Source organism: Pyxicephalus adspersus, chromosome 4 (assembly GCF_032062135.1).
Source record: "Pyxicephalus adspersus chromosome 4, UCB_Pads_2.0, whole genome shotgun sequence".
NCBI lineage: Eukaryota > Metazoa > Chordata > Amphibia > Anura > Pyxicephalidae > Pyxicephalus > Pyxicephalus adspersus.
This window is the reverse complement of record NC_092861.1, coordinates 124,125,524-124,139,425: the sequence shown is the minus strand read 5'-3', so window position 1 is coordinate 124,139,425 and position 13,902 is coordinate 124,125,524. Positions and strand designations below refer to the sequence as shown.

The following is a 13,902-nucleotide window of genomic DNA, read 5'->3' as shown; positions in this document are numbered from 1 at the left end:
CCAAGTTAGGCATGCTAAATACTAATTTTAAGGCCAGCACAGCAAGGCAACAAGCGTTTTCGGGCAAGCTGTGATAGCCTACATAATTACCTTAGCACATGTTTCCTTCCATACAAGTCAGGTCTGACCCGAATAAAATCAAGAGACTGATAGTAACTGACCTTTAAAGGCCTTAGCAATCCTTAAATAGAAGCAGATGGGCATTTGTAACCTGATCTATTCTTGATTTCTAACAGAGAAGCCTTACTTGCTATCCCCCATTATACTTTCATTTATTGTGTTCTCACTCTCAGCAGTTTCAGACTGGAAAAACTTCAGCTTTGCTTTTCCTGAAAACAGGTGTTAGTCGACTGTTGACGATCACAGCCAATGTTGGGCTTGCAGGAAATGGAAACTAAAGGCTTTGGGCAAAAGCAAACTTATGTGGAGCTTTACAATGTTGCAGGTTATGGTGCTAATTAGCTTAAACAGCATTTCAATTCACATGAGTTATAGTTCATCACATTCACTGTAAGGCATTGTGGTATGCTGAATGTATTTTCTTCCCCAGATGTTTGATGTTGGTACTTGCCTGTTAATTTTAATCAACTGCCTTAAAGTGGAATTAAACTAAAAGGGGGGGGGGTGCTTACCTTTGTTTACGCGTATCACTCCTGAGATTTTCCTGCACTGTCCTGTAATCCTCCATCGCAGCTGCCATCTTCATCCGTCTTCCGTCTTTTGGTAGTGCAGGTGCCAGATCGGGTGATCTTTTGGTGATATGTCCGCTTTAACTTTTTGTGCAATAATAAAATACACCAGCATGCCAAGATGTGTACATTCTCAATCTTCAAAACTTGTCTGTATTTATTAGAAAGCTGAGACAAGACATGACAACTTTTTTAGGGGGCTTTTTTGTCTGACACTGAGTTTAGAATTCTGTGCTGAGGAGGTAAACGGGGGTGGAAATGACTGGACACGCAGCTATCCCTGGTGGGTGAATTTTAAGATGAATCTCTCTGGACAGGTATTTTATTCAATGTACCAGGCTGAGAACAGGGTCCTGACATAAAAGGTTTATAAACCCTCCCAAAAAACCTATCCAATCCTCATGTGTTAGAGGAACTATACTCAAAAAATCAAAAATACACCTTTGCCCTGCGGGATAGACCGATCACTCAAGGGTTGTCCGGCATCTGGTACGTCGTTGTCCCGACATTCGTCCCAGAGCCGGCGCTCCAGGCGCCGCCATCTTCATCTGACGTAGGATGGGAAAAAAAAATTGAGATTGGCAAACTTTTCTCTTTAAACAAAAAGGCTCCTGCGCGTGCCGAGATGCTCGGGCATGCGTAAAAGGAGCGCCCAAGAGCCTCCCAGGATGCCTGACGTAGGTATCCCGGGAGGCTTTGCGCTCCCATTCATTCTTGACAGCCTAGGCAACCAAAAATTAGGGGCCAGTGTTGCATCTTATGTAAACAGAAAGTTCTGAGTATAGGTACACTTTAATATGTTAGTTTGGCTCATGAATAGTTTGGGAATTGCAACATTTCTTTTTTAGTCCCCCTACAAGTGTATAGGGAGGGGGTGATAAGTTTGCTTCAACAGAAAGCTAAAAGGTCTGCAGTTCAATTGTAGAATTTGCAGATGTTGGTAAAGTGGGATAATCATTAGCTGAGAATACAAAGCAGGCCCGCTAGGCAGCAGAAACATCAAAACTGGTCAATTTGCTGATTTTGTACATTTTAAAAAGAAACTTTTGATCTCCACAACACCAAATTTTCTTTTAACATTAGAAGATAGCTGCACTTGATAAGTTCATTCAGGCAAAAATGCACATACTCCTAATAAAGATGTTATTGTAATGTAATAATACAATTTGGGAGCATTCATATCTGACCAGTAATGGTCACAGTGCTCCTCTGCTATAGAATGCAAGCCTATCAAGATGCACTAGTGTGAAGTGGCTGTATGAGTCTGGCTTTATTCATCATTTTACTGTGGATTATACATATCAAAAATCTCTTGAATTTATTAAATATATTAGAGCTCACGTTTAACTATTGTCATTCAAATCCAAGACCAATTTCATTTTTTTTAATCATTGGCTAAGTTTAAAACTTGTATCTGATTTGTGTTTAGTATTTATACAAATTAGGGTTATACAGCGTTACTATATTCTACACACATTCATTCTCTGCAAAATGTTGTGAATCTTTTAAAAACTTACCCATCAAATTCTGTCTCCTTCAAACTATGTGAAGAAGCAGACACTTTCTATATATTGCTGAGAAGTGGCAGTGATTTTTTTTTCAATGTAATTTTGTTCAGTGGATATAGAAAATACATTATTTTTGATATACTAGTTTAAAGAGTCGGAGGTACTAAAAACTCTGCAGGTGAAGGCTTTAGGTACCAATTTACAGCCCTGTATACTTAAATGACTGGGTAAGGGCCAATGTTAATGGCCTTGGGGCTTGTGTTGATCTGCTTACATCAGTTTTAAACAATTTTAAGATAATTCAGAAAAAGGTACATTATGACAAGCATTTAGCTGGGTTAAAACCAGTTTTTTATTCCTGTAGATTGTATAGAAATGCAAGACCCATTTGAAGCAGACAGAAATCAAAAAAGCCAATTTAAATGAAATCAAAATGAATAAAAAATCAAAATCATTTCAGGTCAACTGACCTCATTTCAATTTAGAACATAATTTTTCTTCTTACCTTAAGGCAGAAAGAAGAAACCCTGCCTGGGAAAAAATCCCAAGGGAGGTAACAGGATTTGGTGAAGTAAATTTGTTCCAAACTTCAAGCAGTTTGACTACTAGAGTTTTTTTTTAACAAAATATTTAAAGTGATCATTATGCTTTTATGTTTGTATAGTTTTGAGCCTCTAGAAAGGTGAAGATGCTGTTTGTTGGTTTTGATTAATGCTTTTTGGTTAAAAAAAAAATATATATATATATATATATATAGATTAAGGCCAAAATGCTGTTTTTCTTACATCTATCTGGACTACTTGCATGAAAGTCTGTTGTAGTTTTGTGCTTGCCAAAATTACTGAAATGTTCAGTTATTTCTTGATCCAGCTTTGAATAGGATCGGTTGAATCTCTGAAGCTAGGTGACTAAAGGGACAAAAATTTGTCTTTTTTTGAGTTTTCACTGTTTCTAAGTTTGCTAACTTGGCTTCTCTATAGTGGGGAGAAGATCTTGGTTATCAGGCTTATCATTAAATTCTTTATTCTTGTATTTAGCAATATTTAATATGTACCATCAAACATATTGTCTATATCAGGTTAATTTTCATTTGATTTATGTGCATTAGAGTGGCAATAAGTTATTTAATGTGACTTTTCCATTAAAAAGGGGAATCTGCTTACGGACTGGGCCTTTCCATTTCCATAAAATCCTTTATCCTGATAGTTCTGAGCTGTTAATCCCTCCAGTAAAGGACTTCCTGTTCCAAGGTGACAATGTTCACAGCAGAAGTTTGTCTCCCAAGGATGTACAAACTGCTGGCACATGTGTGAATCCAGTTCTGCCAACTGGTTTTATGTGCACATGTTTAACTTTCTTAAAAACTTTAAAATAGACGCACAAACGCACATTGACACCCACTTGCTCACAAGTGTACATTTTCTGAATACAGTGTAGTTATGTTTGCCTCGCTAGTGAGTATTTCATCTAAAATAAAATACTGAAAAGTGTAAATCTGGTGGTCTGTATTATTTGTGTCATGGTGTACTGTTTTTGAATTGGGAGCATTGAAAAAGTGATGCCTGCTAAGGCCGATTGTTTTATTCTTGATGCCTTAGTCTAAAATCTAAACTTTTTTTTTTTTTTTTTATCCATTGTCCATTTTTATTTGCTGTATTCTAATTGAAAATGTGTTGCTTTTTCAGTAATCTATGCCAGCAATTATGACCATGTTAGCAGACCATGCAGCTCGACAGCTGCTGGATTTCAGCCAGAAATTGGACATCAACCTTTTGGACAATGTCGTGAATTGCTTATACCATGGAGAAGGAGCTCAGGTAGCTTTATTTTGTTCACTTTACTTTTATTAGCCTGTGTAGATTAGTTACAAATATACTGGTTTCTTCTTGTATTTGGAATGCAAAACAGTTATAATCTGAAACTTACTTCTAGGCCCATAGCTACCTTGGTAAAAACCAATGGAAAATGTCTTTAATTTGGTGATTTAAGGAAAAATCCTTGCTCTCTGTAGTGAAGAAAAATATACATCTGATGAAGCTCAAAGGCTATTGTTTCGTATGTTTTTTTTTTTTTCTTTGGTAAATTTGTGTGGTAATTACTTTAAACCATATGTTTTTTTTTTGTTTTATTTACAGCAAAGAATGGCACAGGAAGTACTGACCCACTTAAAAGAGCATCCTGATGCCTGGACGAGAGTTGACACAATTCTTGAGTTTTCACAAAATATGAACACCAAAGTAAGCAGAAAGGCATACTTGGCTTGACTCTAACCCTCATACCCCTTGACCCCTCTACCTTTTCCTTGTCTTTGAACTTTGAGAAAGGTATCTCATTTACCATGTGTTTTTCACAAAGAACAACATTTTTTATTTTCATATTTAGGATAAATTGATGAAACAAAGTCGATTAAGTTGTCCATTTATATATTTGTCACTGACTTAACACTCCTAATGTGGGTTTAGGTATATGTAGCAAAACGAATTGTGTATTTAAACATCTACTTTCTTGCCTGGGTCTCATTCCTCCCAAAAGGGGTAGATGTATGTAGCTTCCTCCTTGGAAAAAAAATCTGTAAAGTGGGCAAATGAAAAGTCTATACATTTTTTTTCAGGAGGGGATTGAGAGCTAGTCTTTACATTTTTTTTTCTGATGGGTAGTTACTCCAAATGGTAATACTATATAAGATCACAGTCTTTAGTACTATAGGTACGTTATAATTTACAGCATAGTTCTTTTTTCATTATAATTTTTTTTATGTGTAATTTGGCTGTCCCTGTTGCTTTAACATACATGTGAAAGTTTTTTTACCTGTTAACATATATTAAGTTGTTAAACTGAAATATTGGCATGAACTTTGAGTTTACTAAACTAATATGATCTAATGTTGACATCAGTATGTAAGTGTAAAAACTTAAATGCATTTCTAGCTTTCTCCCTTAATCTTGCACAGAGATCCATTCATGGTTAGAGTACTTAAATTAGACTTTCGATCATGTCTGAGCTCATTTATAATTGGACTTTCTGCCGAGACTGATATATTCTGGTTTGAATGTAATACATAATGATGAAATGTATTACAAGCCTAGTGCATAAATTAGACATTGAGGCTAGATTAGATTTATGATTTTAGGTCCCAGCTTTACTGAACTTTCTTCAAAGTGCTCACATTAGTAACAGTATTTGCTTACCTGGTCGTTTATTTGCTTTTAAATACTGACAGTTATTACTAATGTTTAAGTTGATTTATCATCAACAGTACTTTTAAAAACTCAGTATTGTCTTGTGAAAAATTGACATGATTAGCGGAACAGAAAGAAAGGAACAGGTAAAGAACTCTTCAATTTACATTAACTGCAAATGATTTGGTGCTAAAATTTCTGCACTATTACATTTGGCTTAAATGCTTTTTTTATTTCTTTTTAAAGCTGTTAACGCTACCTGATATTAATCATAATGTTCCATTATGTTGATTGCTTGTAATAGGAAGAAAAGGGGTGTCTTCCTGTGCAACTGACACAGCTAGGCTTTGACGGCAGGCCTCCACAAGGTCTACCCTTTTCATTCCCTTTAACTGAATTCTGTTCATCAATTGTATGTTTCATGGGTGGGTGGATGCGGGTGGTTACAGGGTGGGGTTCAGTAAATATATTTTATTAATATTGAGACGCTTTGGCCATAGGGATCATTGATACTGATTTTGTTTTAAGTCATGTTCCATATTTGCTGTTGGAAGAGGTCATAACTGGTATGCAGCCCTTTTAAGGGTAACTTTTCCAAACATTTCAGTTAATATGTAATGATGACAGTCTGTACATTTAAACCTCTTGATATAATTTTCATACAAAAATCTTTACTAGAAGTCAGGATTATATTGGCTAGTCACATGCTTTTTTTTCTTTTGTTTGTAAACACTTCAAATCCAGTCCTGTGATCAATCTGTCTCTATATGCAAACACTCTGATGAACCTGAATATTCATACAACAGCAAATATGGAGTTCCTAATGCCACTTTTATCTGACCAGCTCATGATCCCTTTGGTCAAAGTTATATTGATCGACTTTGTTATATAACAACTAACCTTTTGTAGTAAAAACTTTTATTCTGGGTCAAACTGACTGCTTAAGTGCATATTTGGAAAATTTACCTTTCAGGTATTGGTATAGCGTTGTGATACATAGTGCTTAGGTTTGTGGTATAAATAGATTCTGTCTATGGTTAAGCGTTACACCATTCTTCAGAAACTAATCATGGCCTTTGTAACATAATAAATATTTAGCCAATAATAAAGTACTAAGACAGTAAATTGTCTATAGTCCAGTTACATTATTTCTGTCTTATGAAAGGGGATTTCTCATGTAAAGGTTTAAAGTGCACCTGTTATGAGCTGCTAAAGCATCCATCTTTTTATATAATGTTGACTTTAATCCTAATTTGTGTGGGATCTTTTGCCCCATAATTATAGTGTTAGCTATTTACAAATCATGATAGCCTATTTTCCTGATATAAATAACTGCACATATAAAAGCTTATTGGTAGGCAAGTATTGACCCCTCTAACTCTGCATTTTTGGGGTTTTTTCTTGCTTCAAGCAAGCATGTTTTATGTACCTCAGTCTGGTGTCTTGGCCAATGTGACTTAGAAGACATTTCTGAGTTTGTAGAACCGCTTATTAGTGATGGTGATGTGCGAGTGATGGTCGGTCCCGACATTCTCCTTGCTTTGTCACATAAGACTTGTATTTTGGACCTTGAGCAGACTAGGCTGCTGGGTGGCTAATTGGAATTGAGAAAGAATCAGTAGTGGTTCTTTAGGTGCGTATTTAGGTAAATAGAAAGGACATTTAGACAGTTGCTTCTATATTCCCCATCCCAACAAGCAATGAGTGGGTAGAGGTAGCAATAGAGGAAGCTTGAAGTTGTGACATGCCATGTGTAAGACTGGACGGTGTCATCACTAAACCCACTTTGTGAGTCTGGATGGTCAGACACGTCACCTAGGGTTGTGTTACCCAGTCAGCCAGGATGACCAGTACAATATTTCAGAGATCAGCAACACTTACACATCAGGTTGAGTACAATAGGACTTCACGTGACCATTCAGAATACGGCTAGACTTAAGGTATGTATAAGAGAAATTTTTAAGAATTCAGTAGAGTTTTTTTTTTTCTTTTTTTTTTCTAAAGACTCCCTTAATGTGACTGTGTTGGATGCATCTCCTTGCAACAGCACTTTCATATGAGAGTTCTTGACCATGTGTAAGCTACAACTTTTCAGTTTGTTGGCATGAGACAGTTATTCCTGGAGTCACAGGAGTTGCATGGGCCAGGCAAAGCACAGGTTAACTTTCCCCGGTTTTCACCTTATTTTTTTTATTGTTGAATAGGGAGCCTTCCTGGCTGTTATTCAGAACCAGATATAACTTGTTGCATATTGTTTCAAGTTGATGACCTAACCTAAAGTCATTGAGTCAGGGAGCAGAAAGTCAGTTATTGTAGCCTCTAACAGAGGATCCATTTTAAGTACTTGTTAGATTTTTATTAAACTAAATAAAATGCTTAAAGAAGAGTTCTAAAATACTTCTACTATTCTGATTTTCTGTTTTTAATACCCTTTGATCTGTTGAACCAGAGCACTCAAAACAGTGTTCAGCTAATCACAGAACAAATTTTCACAGTTCTCCCGCATGCTTTATCAGCTTTATTTTAAGGCAATTGTCAATCCTTAGAATGAGTTGAGCAATTTTAGCATGCATCTCCTAGTGGTAGGACAACCTTAAAAATGAACTTTTGATTGTTCAGGTCATTTGTTTGCGTTTTTAAATTTAAAAAAAAATGTTCTTCTAGAACAAGAAAGTGTGTGTACATGCCTTTATTATGTATCGTGAGGCATGTTGGACCTTACTGCTTCTAGTGTTCTTTTGTTTTGTTTTTTTACTATCCTACTTAAAATTCATGTCTCGTTATTTCTCTGTTAGCCGGTCAGTGCAATGTAAAAAAAATTTTAGGTGGACAGGCTCCAAAAATGTTGCAGGTTTGAATTTGGACAGGTGACTGTAGCAAAAATCTGAAGGTTTATGGCAAGATTATTATATTTATTTATTTTTTGTATTCAATCATGCAACTTGTATTTACAATAAAAAATAAAATAGAAACTCCAATAATTTTATACTTTTCATAATATGCATATATTTGGGTCATGTAACAAACTTTGTGTGCTTGCTCATTAAAATACCTGAAAGGTAAATGTTGTAAGGTGAGAGCAGTCTGTTTTGACTGAGTATAAAAGTTCATAAAAATGTAGTTTATATTTTCTATATAAATATAGGCTTTGTTTTGGTGGGGACAGGGGAGGGGATTGGAGTTAAGTTTTATCTGTAGGATTCCTTGCTGAACTTGTAGATTCACACCAGAAAAGACTGTTGCCAATGGCAGCATTTGTTCTTGAGGAACATATATATATTTAATTTCTTATCTTTTATGCTACAATAGCATCTGTTTTTGCATTTATAAATACCTATTTGTTGATGTGATTTTCTCTCTTCTGGTAGCATTGCGTATGCAATGCTTTTTCCTGGTGTGAGCATGATTAAACAGCAGGGATGCTAGTGTATATTAAGAACAGTAATTGTGCATGAAAACTCATGGGACTGTAGATGAATTATATGTTTAGTAAAATTGTCTTGAATGTGCTTGTGTGAATGAGAGCTGATTGTGTGGTTATAGTGAGTGCTTTATAGATTGTTCAACCTGTAAACCCCTAAAATACTTACTTGGCTCTCTTCTCCAATTTTAGTATTATGGTCTGCAAATTTTGGAAAATGTGATTAAAACAAGATGGAAAATTCTTCCTCGAAATCAATGTGAAGGTAATTTTTGTTTTTGTTTTTTTTAACTAAATATGTACACAATCTGTGTTTTGTGTGCAGAATGGTATCCTGTGTTTATATTCCTGGCTTTATTTTATGTTTATGAATGTAGGTATAAAGAAATATGTTGTTGGACTGATCATCAAGACCTCCTCAGATGCAACATGTGTAGAGGCAAGTACAAGGTTTTATTTGAAATAATGTAATATACCAAAATTGTAATGAATACACACCTAATGTAACCTCTTCCCCTACAGAAAGAAAATGTCTACATTGGGAAGCTAAACATGATCCTTGTTCAGGTATGCTAATGTTATAAACTACAAATGTCATTTAGAACTTGCCCATTTTATGAGTCCTCTTAGCCTAGTTGTGAGGTTCTCTTTTTACACTCTGTATGGGGTAGGAGAGGAGTTTTTCTGCTGAGCTCTGATCCGAACAGTTGTACAACACTGATGCAATATTGTATCCCCATAATGTTTGTAGGAATAAATGGTATAAATAATAATCTGCCTTCTCTAGCTTTGAGCTCCTGGTGTGTCTGATTGTACTTATATTGGAAACTGTTTTAATTTTTTTAAATTTTTTTGTAGTTTATCCTTACTTATTTTCATGTCTCTTCAGATCCTAAAACAAGAATGGCCCAAACACTGGCCTACATTCATCAGTGACATTGTAGGAGCCAGTAAAACTAGCGAGAGCCTTTGTCAGAATAACATGGTGATTCTTAAACTTTTAAGTGAAGAAGTTTTTGACTTTTCTAGTGGACAAATTACACAAGTGAAAGCCAAACATCTAAAAGACAGGTATGATTCATGTGGTCTTATTTTGTAATAAAATATTGTTTTCTAGAATTTTCTATTTGTTCCTGTTTTCATGATTTCTTGATTATTCCTAAAGCTCTAACTTGGACAAACCATAAAACATAGTGGAATACATACATTTTAGCGTTTTTCGCATGTTGGGGGTCATAATTTAAGCTTCCATCATTGTAAACATGTCTATCATTTTATGAGCAAAAAAGCGTTTGTTTTTATGGTATCCAAAGAGCTAATTGGGGATACCCCTTATGGTGTCTGACAAGCTGCAATGCATGGACACATTTCTCACACCCATCAGTTTTTGTGTTGGAGACTGATCTTATGACAAGCAAATGCTATTTCATCCTCATGGTGGGCTGTTCTAAATGTTGCAATGTTGAATTCAGTGTTGAAATCACATTGTTTTCTGCAACATTTTCCTGTATGCTTAGGCCAGCAGTAGAATACTCCTGGTAAAGGGATTAATCCATGACAGCCTGGCATCCTCCTTACTAACACTGGGTGATGAAGTTACTTGTTTGCAATGTTACATGGGGCTGTAAAGTTGGTACATAAATCCTTTGACTTTTTTTTTTTCAATTAGGGGTATTGCTCACTCCTTACTTTTTAATATACTGATGTACTTTATTGATTGATAGAATGCAACTTACAAGCCATTTAATCACTGATACAGCTCAGCAAATTTAAAGATATATGAAGCTGGAGTCTGCTTTTTGGAGCACACCAAAGAACTACTGGCTAGGAAGCAAACACCGTTCTCGGTTGGCTGTCCAAGCCTGAAGTTTTCAGTACTTTGCAAGTGTTTTTTAAACTATATATAAATTCCCTATCTCTTCCTTTTTTGCAGTATGTGCAATGAGTTCTCGAAGATCTTTCAGCTCTGTCAGTTTGTTATGGTAAGTAATTTTTGACATGCTGTTAAAAAAAAAAAATAGTTTTCTTTGAAGTACAGTTTAGCTATATTAAAATGTTGTGGATGACCTTGGGGTCTATTTATAAAGCTGTGAATTTGACATTCACTTAATCATTCTCTGGGGGAGAATCTTCCTGGTCCATGTGTTTTAACGGCAGTAATTTATTCTTCCCAAAAGAATGATTAAGTGAATGTCTGCCTCACGACTTACTGAATAAACCCTTTTGTATTTTGTTGACCCATGGTTTGAAAAACATTAAAATCTTGGAACAGAGTCTGTCGTGTTTATTTCAGCGAGTACTTTCACTTTTGTGAAATACATGGTTTTGCTTCCAATGTTATTTCATTTGTTTCACAATTTCAAATGTCTGTTTTTTGTTGGTGGATTCTAAACTATTGCTTTCTTTTTAAGGAAAACTCCCAAAATGCTCCACTTGTTCATGCAACCTTGGAAACTCTTCTCAGATTTCTTAATTGGATTCCATTGGGATATATATTTGAGACCAAACTTATAAGCACATTAATTTATAAGGTATAGTGCTCTGTTTGATTTTGATGGAGTATTTCATAACTAATAAAGACTTCACTTCGTACGCTAGAAAAAAAATAAATAAAAAAGTAATATATTATTTACGCCTATGTTTTTCTTTCTTTCCAGTTCTTAAATGTTCCAATGTTCAGAAATGTGTCTTTAAAGTGTCTCACTGAAATAGCTGGAGTTAGTGTCAGCCAGTACGAGGAACAGTTTGTAACACTTTTCACTCTGACGATGATGCAACTAAAGCAGGTGAGATGTAAATTTCTATTTGCTTTTTGTTTGGGACAGACTGTAAAACTAGGTCTCTTACTTTGTGTTATTTGAATATATATTTATAAAATTTAAGTACAAAAAAAAAACCTTTTCTGCTTTATGGGAGGTTAAGCTACAATATTGGTTGCTGCCACTATAAATAGATTTTAATGGGTTCACTTTATCTCCTTGTTTACCTTTATATAAACAAATGTAAAACTTTTTTTTTTCTTTCACGTACAGATGCTGCCTCTAAACACAAATATTCGTCTTGCATACGCCAATGGAAAAGATGATGAGCAAAACTTTATTCAGAACCTCAGCTTGTTCCTATGTACTTTTCTTAAAGAACATGGACAACTTATAGAAAAGAGGCTTAATCTGAGGGAAACTCTGATGGAGGTGAGTTTTTTTTTTTTGTTTTTTCCTCTTCTACTGAAAGCTGTAGATAGTATTAAAATCATTGTATTCTGAATGTGTATGAAGTTTTAAAAGATTAAATTCAAGTTCTAAATTAAAAATGTTACTGTGAAGGTTTGGAAACATAATATTGATGTATAACTAAAATAAAGTATTTAGTGTCCTCTGAATCCTTGTAATTCACCTCACTTGTAAATTTACTTCTGCTACCTGAACCATTTTGCTTTCCCAACTCGATGCTGAAAAACCTGGCCTTTCATTAAGAATGAATGTAAAAAAAAGAAAACAGAGCTTTGATATGATATGAAGTTATACATGCGTCAAAATTTGAAAACAAGTGTGTGTGATCAGACATTTTAAAAGGGTTACAACTTTTATTAACATATCAGTAACTGACACTCAAGTTTTAAAGAGAACCTTTTCTCAAAGAAAGCAGTAGGTTATTGTATTTGTCTTCTAAATGCTAAAAACGCAAAAGCTTGGAGCAAGCCTGCAAATTGAAAGGTCTGAAATTCTTATTCCTGTATTCATACACATTCATATACATGTGCAAGGTCAGGGATTCAAAATATTGAGGCCAGTGACAGACTTTATATATGTCCTAGAAAGATTCTCTTTGGGTTCATTTTAAATATTAGATATTCCTAAGCTGTATATATGCTAAACTGCAACCACAATTAGATAATTGTCAAAATAACCACTCAATTGAGAGCAGTGAAGTTTCTGTGGCTCTCTGCTTTTTGCACTTTCTGAGCTCCTTCTCTAGTTTAACATTAAATTATAGAAAGGAGAGAGCACAATGGGCTTAGCTGCTCAATAAGGTTGGCTGCACATCTGCTGTTTAAATAGATTGGTGAAAGTCTTCACTGACTTGGCTTTACAAGTGCATCAATGCATAGGTTACCTCTATTGGGCTGAGTCCTTAGGTTAGAGATCATTGGAAACTATCCCATGGAGGCAACAGGGCATTAAACAATTATTGCTCTGGGTTTCAAACACATCAGAACTTGGCTTTTGCGGTAGGTGAGGGGAAGTGGGGCAAATATACTTTGTTTTAAGATGCTCTTTTCCTTCAAAGAAAAATGTGGTCAGGAGATAGGACACTTTGCTAAAAAGCCTAATAATATTTGTGTTCAGGCATATTTCTTGTGTTTTGGTTGATTTATGAAGATTCTTGTGTAAGCTCGGCTGGCAATAGTTCTATTTAAATATAAGGCTGTTAGCCTGTAGTTTAATTCTATTAGGGCCATTTCATTGCATTAATTCCTTCCTTTTTCCCATCCAGGCCCTTCATTATATGTTGTTGGTATCTGAAGTAGAAGAAACTGAAATATTCAAAATTTGCCTCGAGTATTGGAACCATTTGGCAGCGGAGTTATATAGAGAGAGCCCATTTTCAACATCGGCATCCCCACTTCTTTCTGGCAGCCAACATTTTGATGTTCCACCCAGAAGACAGCTCTATTTGCCAGTTTTGTCAAAGGTAGTGTTTGGTTTGTTTGTTCCTTGAGGTTTTGTTGAATTATGTTCTTGAAATGTTCACATATTAGAGCTTCTGTGTGACATGTTTTTTTCTTGTTACCAGACTGGTAACATTTCCAGAGTTATCTGCTGAAATCTATTTTCTCATCACTTTGTTTTTTTCTTCCTTGCCATGTCACAAAGCGTTTTATTTTTAAATATGAATATATCTATAAATGAGATATACCTTTCAAAATGTCTCTAACCAGTTGTCTCAATATGTAAAAATAATTTACATTATGAGCAAACATACTGGGTATATTACAAAAGCAGAACTAGAATCCTGATATACTTATTTCTCTTAGATGCAAGATTGTTCCACAATTTTTATTTGATTAAAAACTCTTAATTTTGCTGTCTTTTGAAATTAATTTG

General features: G+C 35.1%; 1 protein-coding gene across 1 annotated transcript in view; it reads left to right on the top strand.

Annotated features, from left to right (window-relative positions):
• XPO1 (exportin 1) overlaps positions 1–13,902 on the top strand; it is a 30,919-nt gene that overhangs the window by 9,743 nt on the left and 7,274 nt on the right. The window contains 11 exon segments of the mRNA XM_072410273.1: positions 3,883–4,014; positions 4,333–4,434; positions 8,990–9,062; positions 9,175–9,236; positions 9,320–9,364; positions 9,687–9,868; positions 10,731–10,779; positions 11,209–11,328; positions 11,455–11,583; positions 11,830–11,988; positions 13,292–13,489. Of these exon segments, the coding sequence (XP_072266374.1) occupies positions 3,889–4,014; positions 4,333–4,434; positions 8,990–9,062; positions 9,175–9,236; positions 9,320–9,364; positions 9,687–9,868; positions 10,731–10,779; positions 11,209–11,328; positions 11,455–11,583; positions 11,830–11,988; positions 13,292–13,489 (1,245 nt within the window). The 5' untranslated portion in view covers positions 3,883–3,888.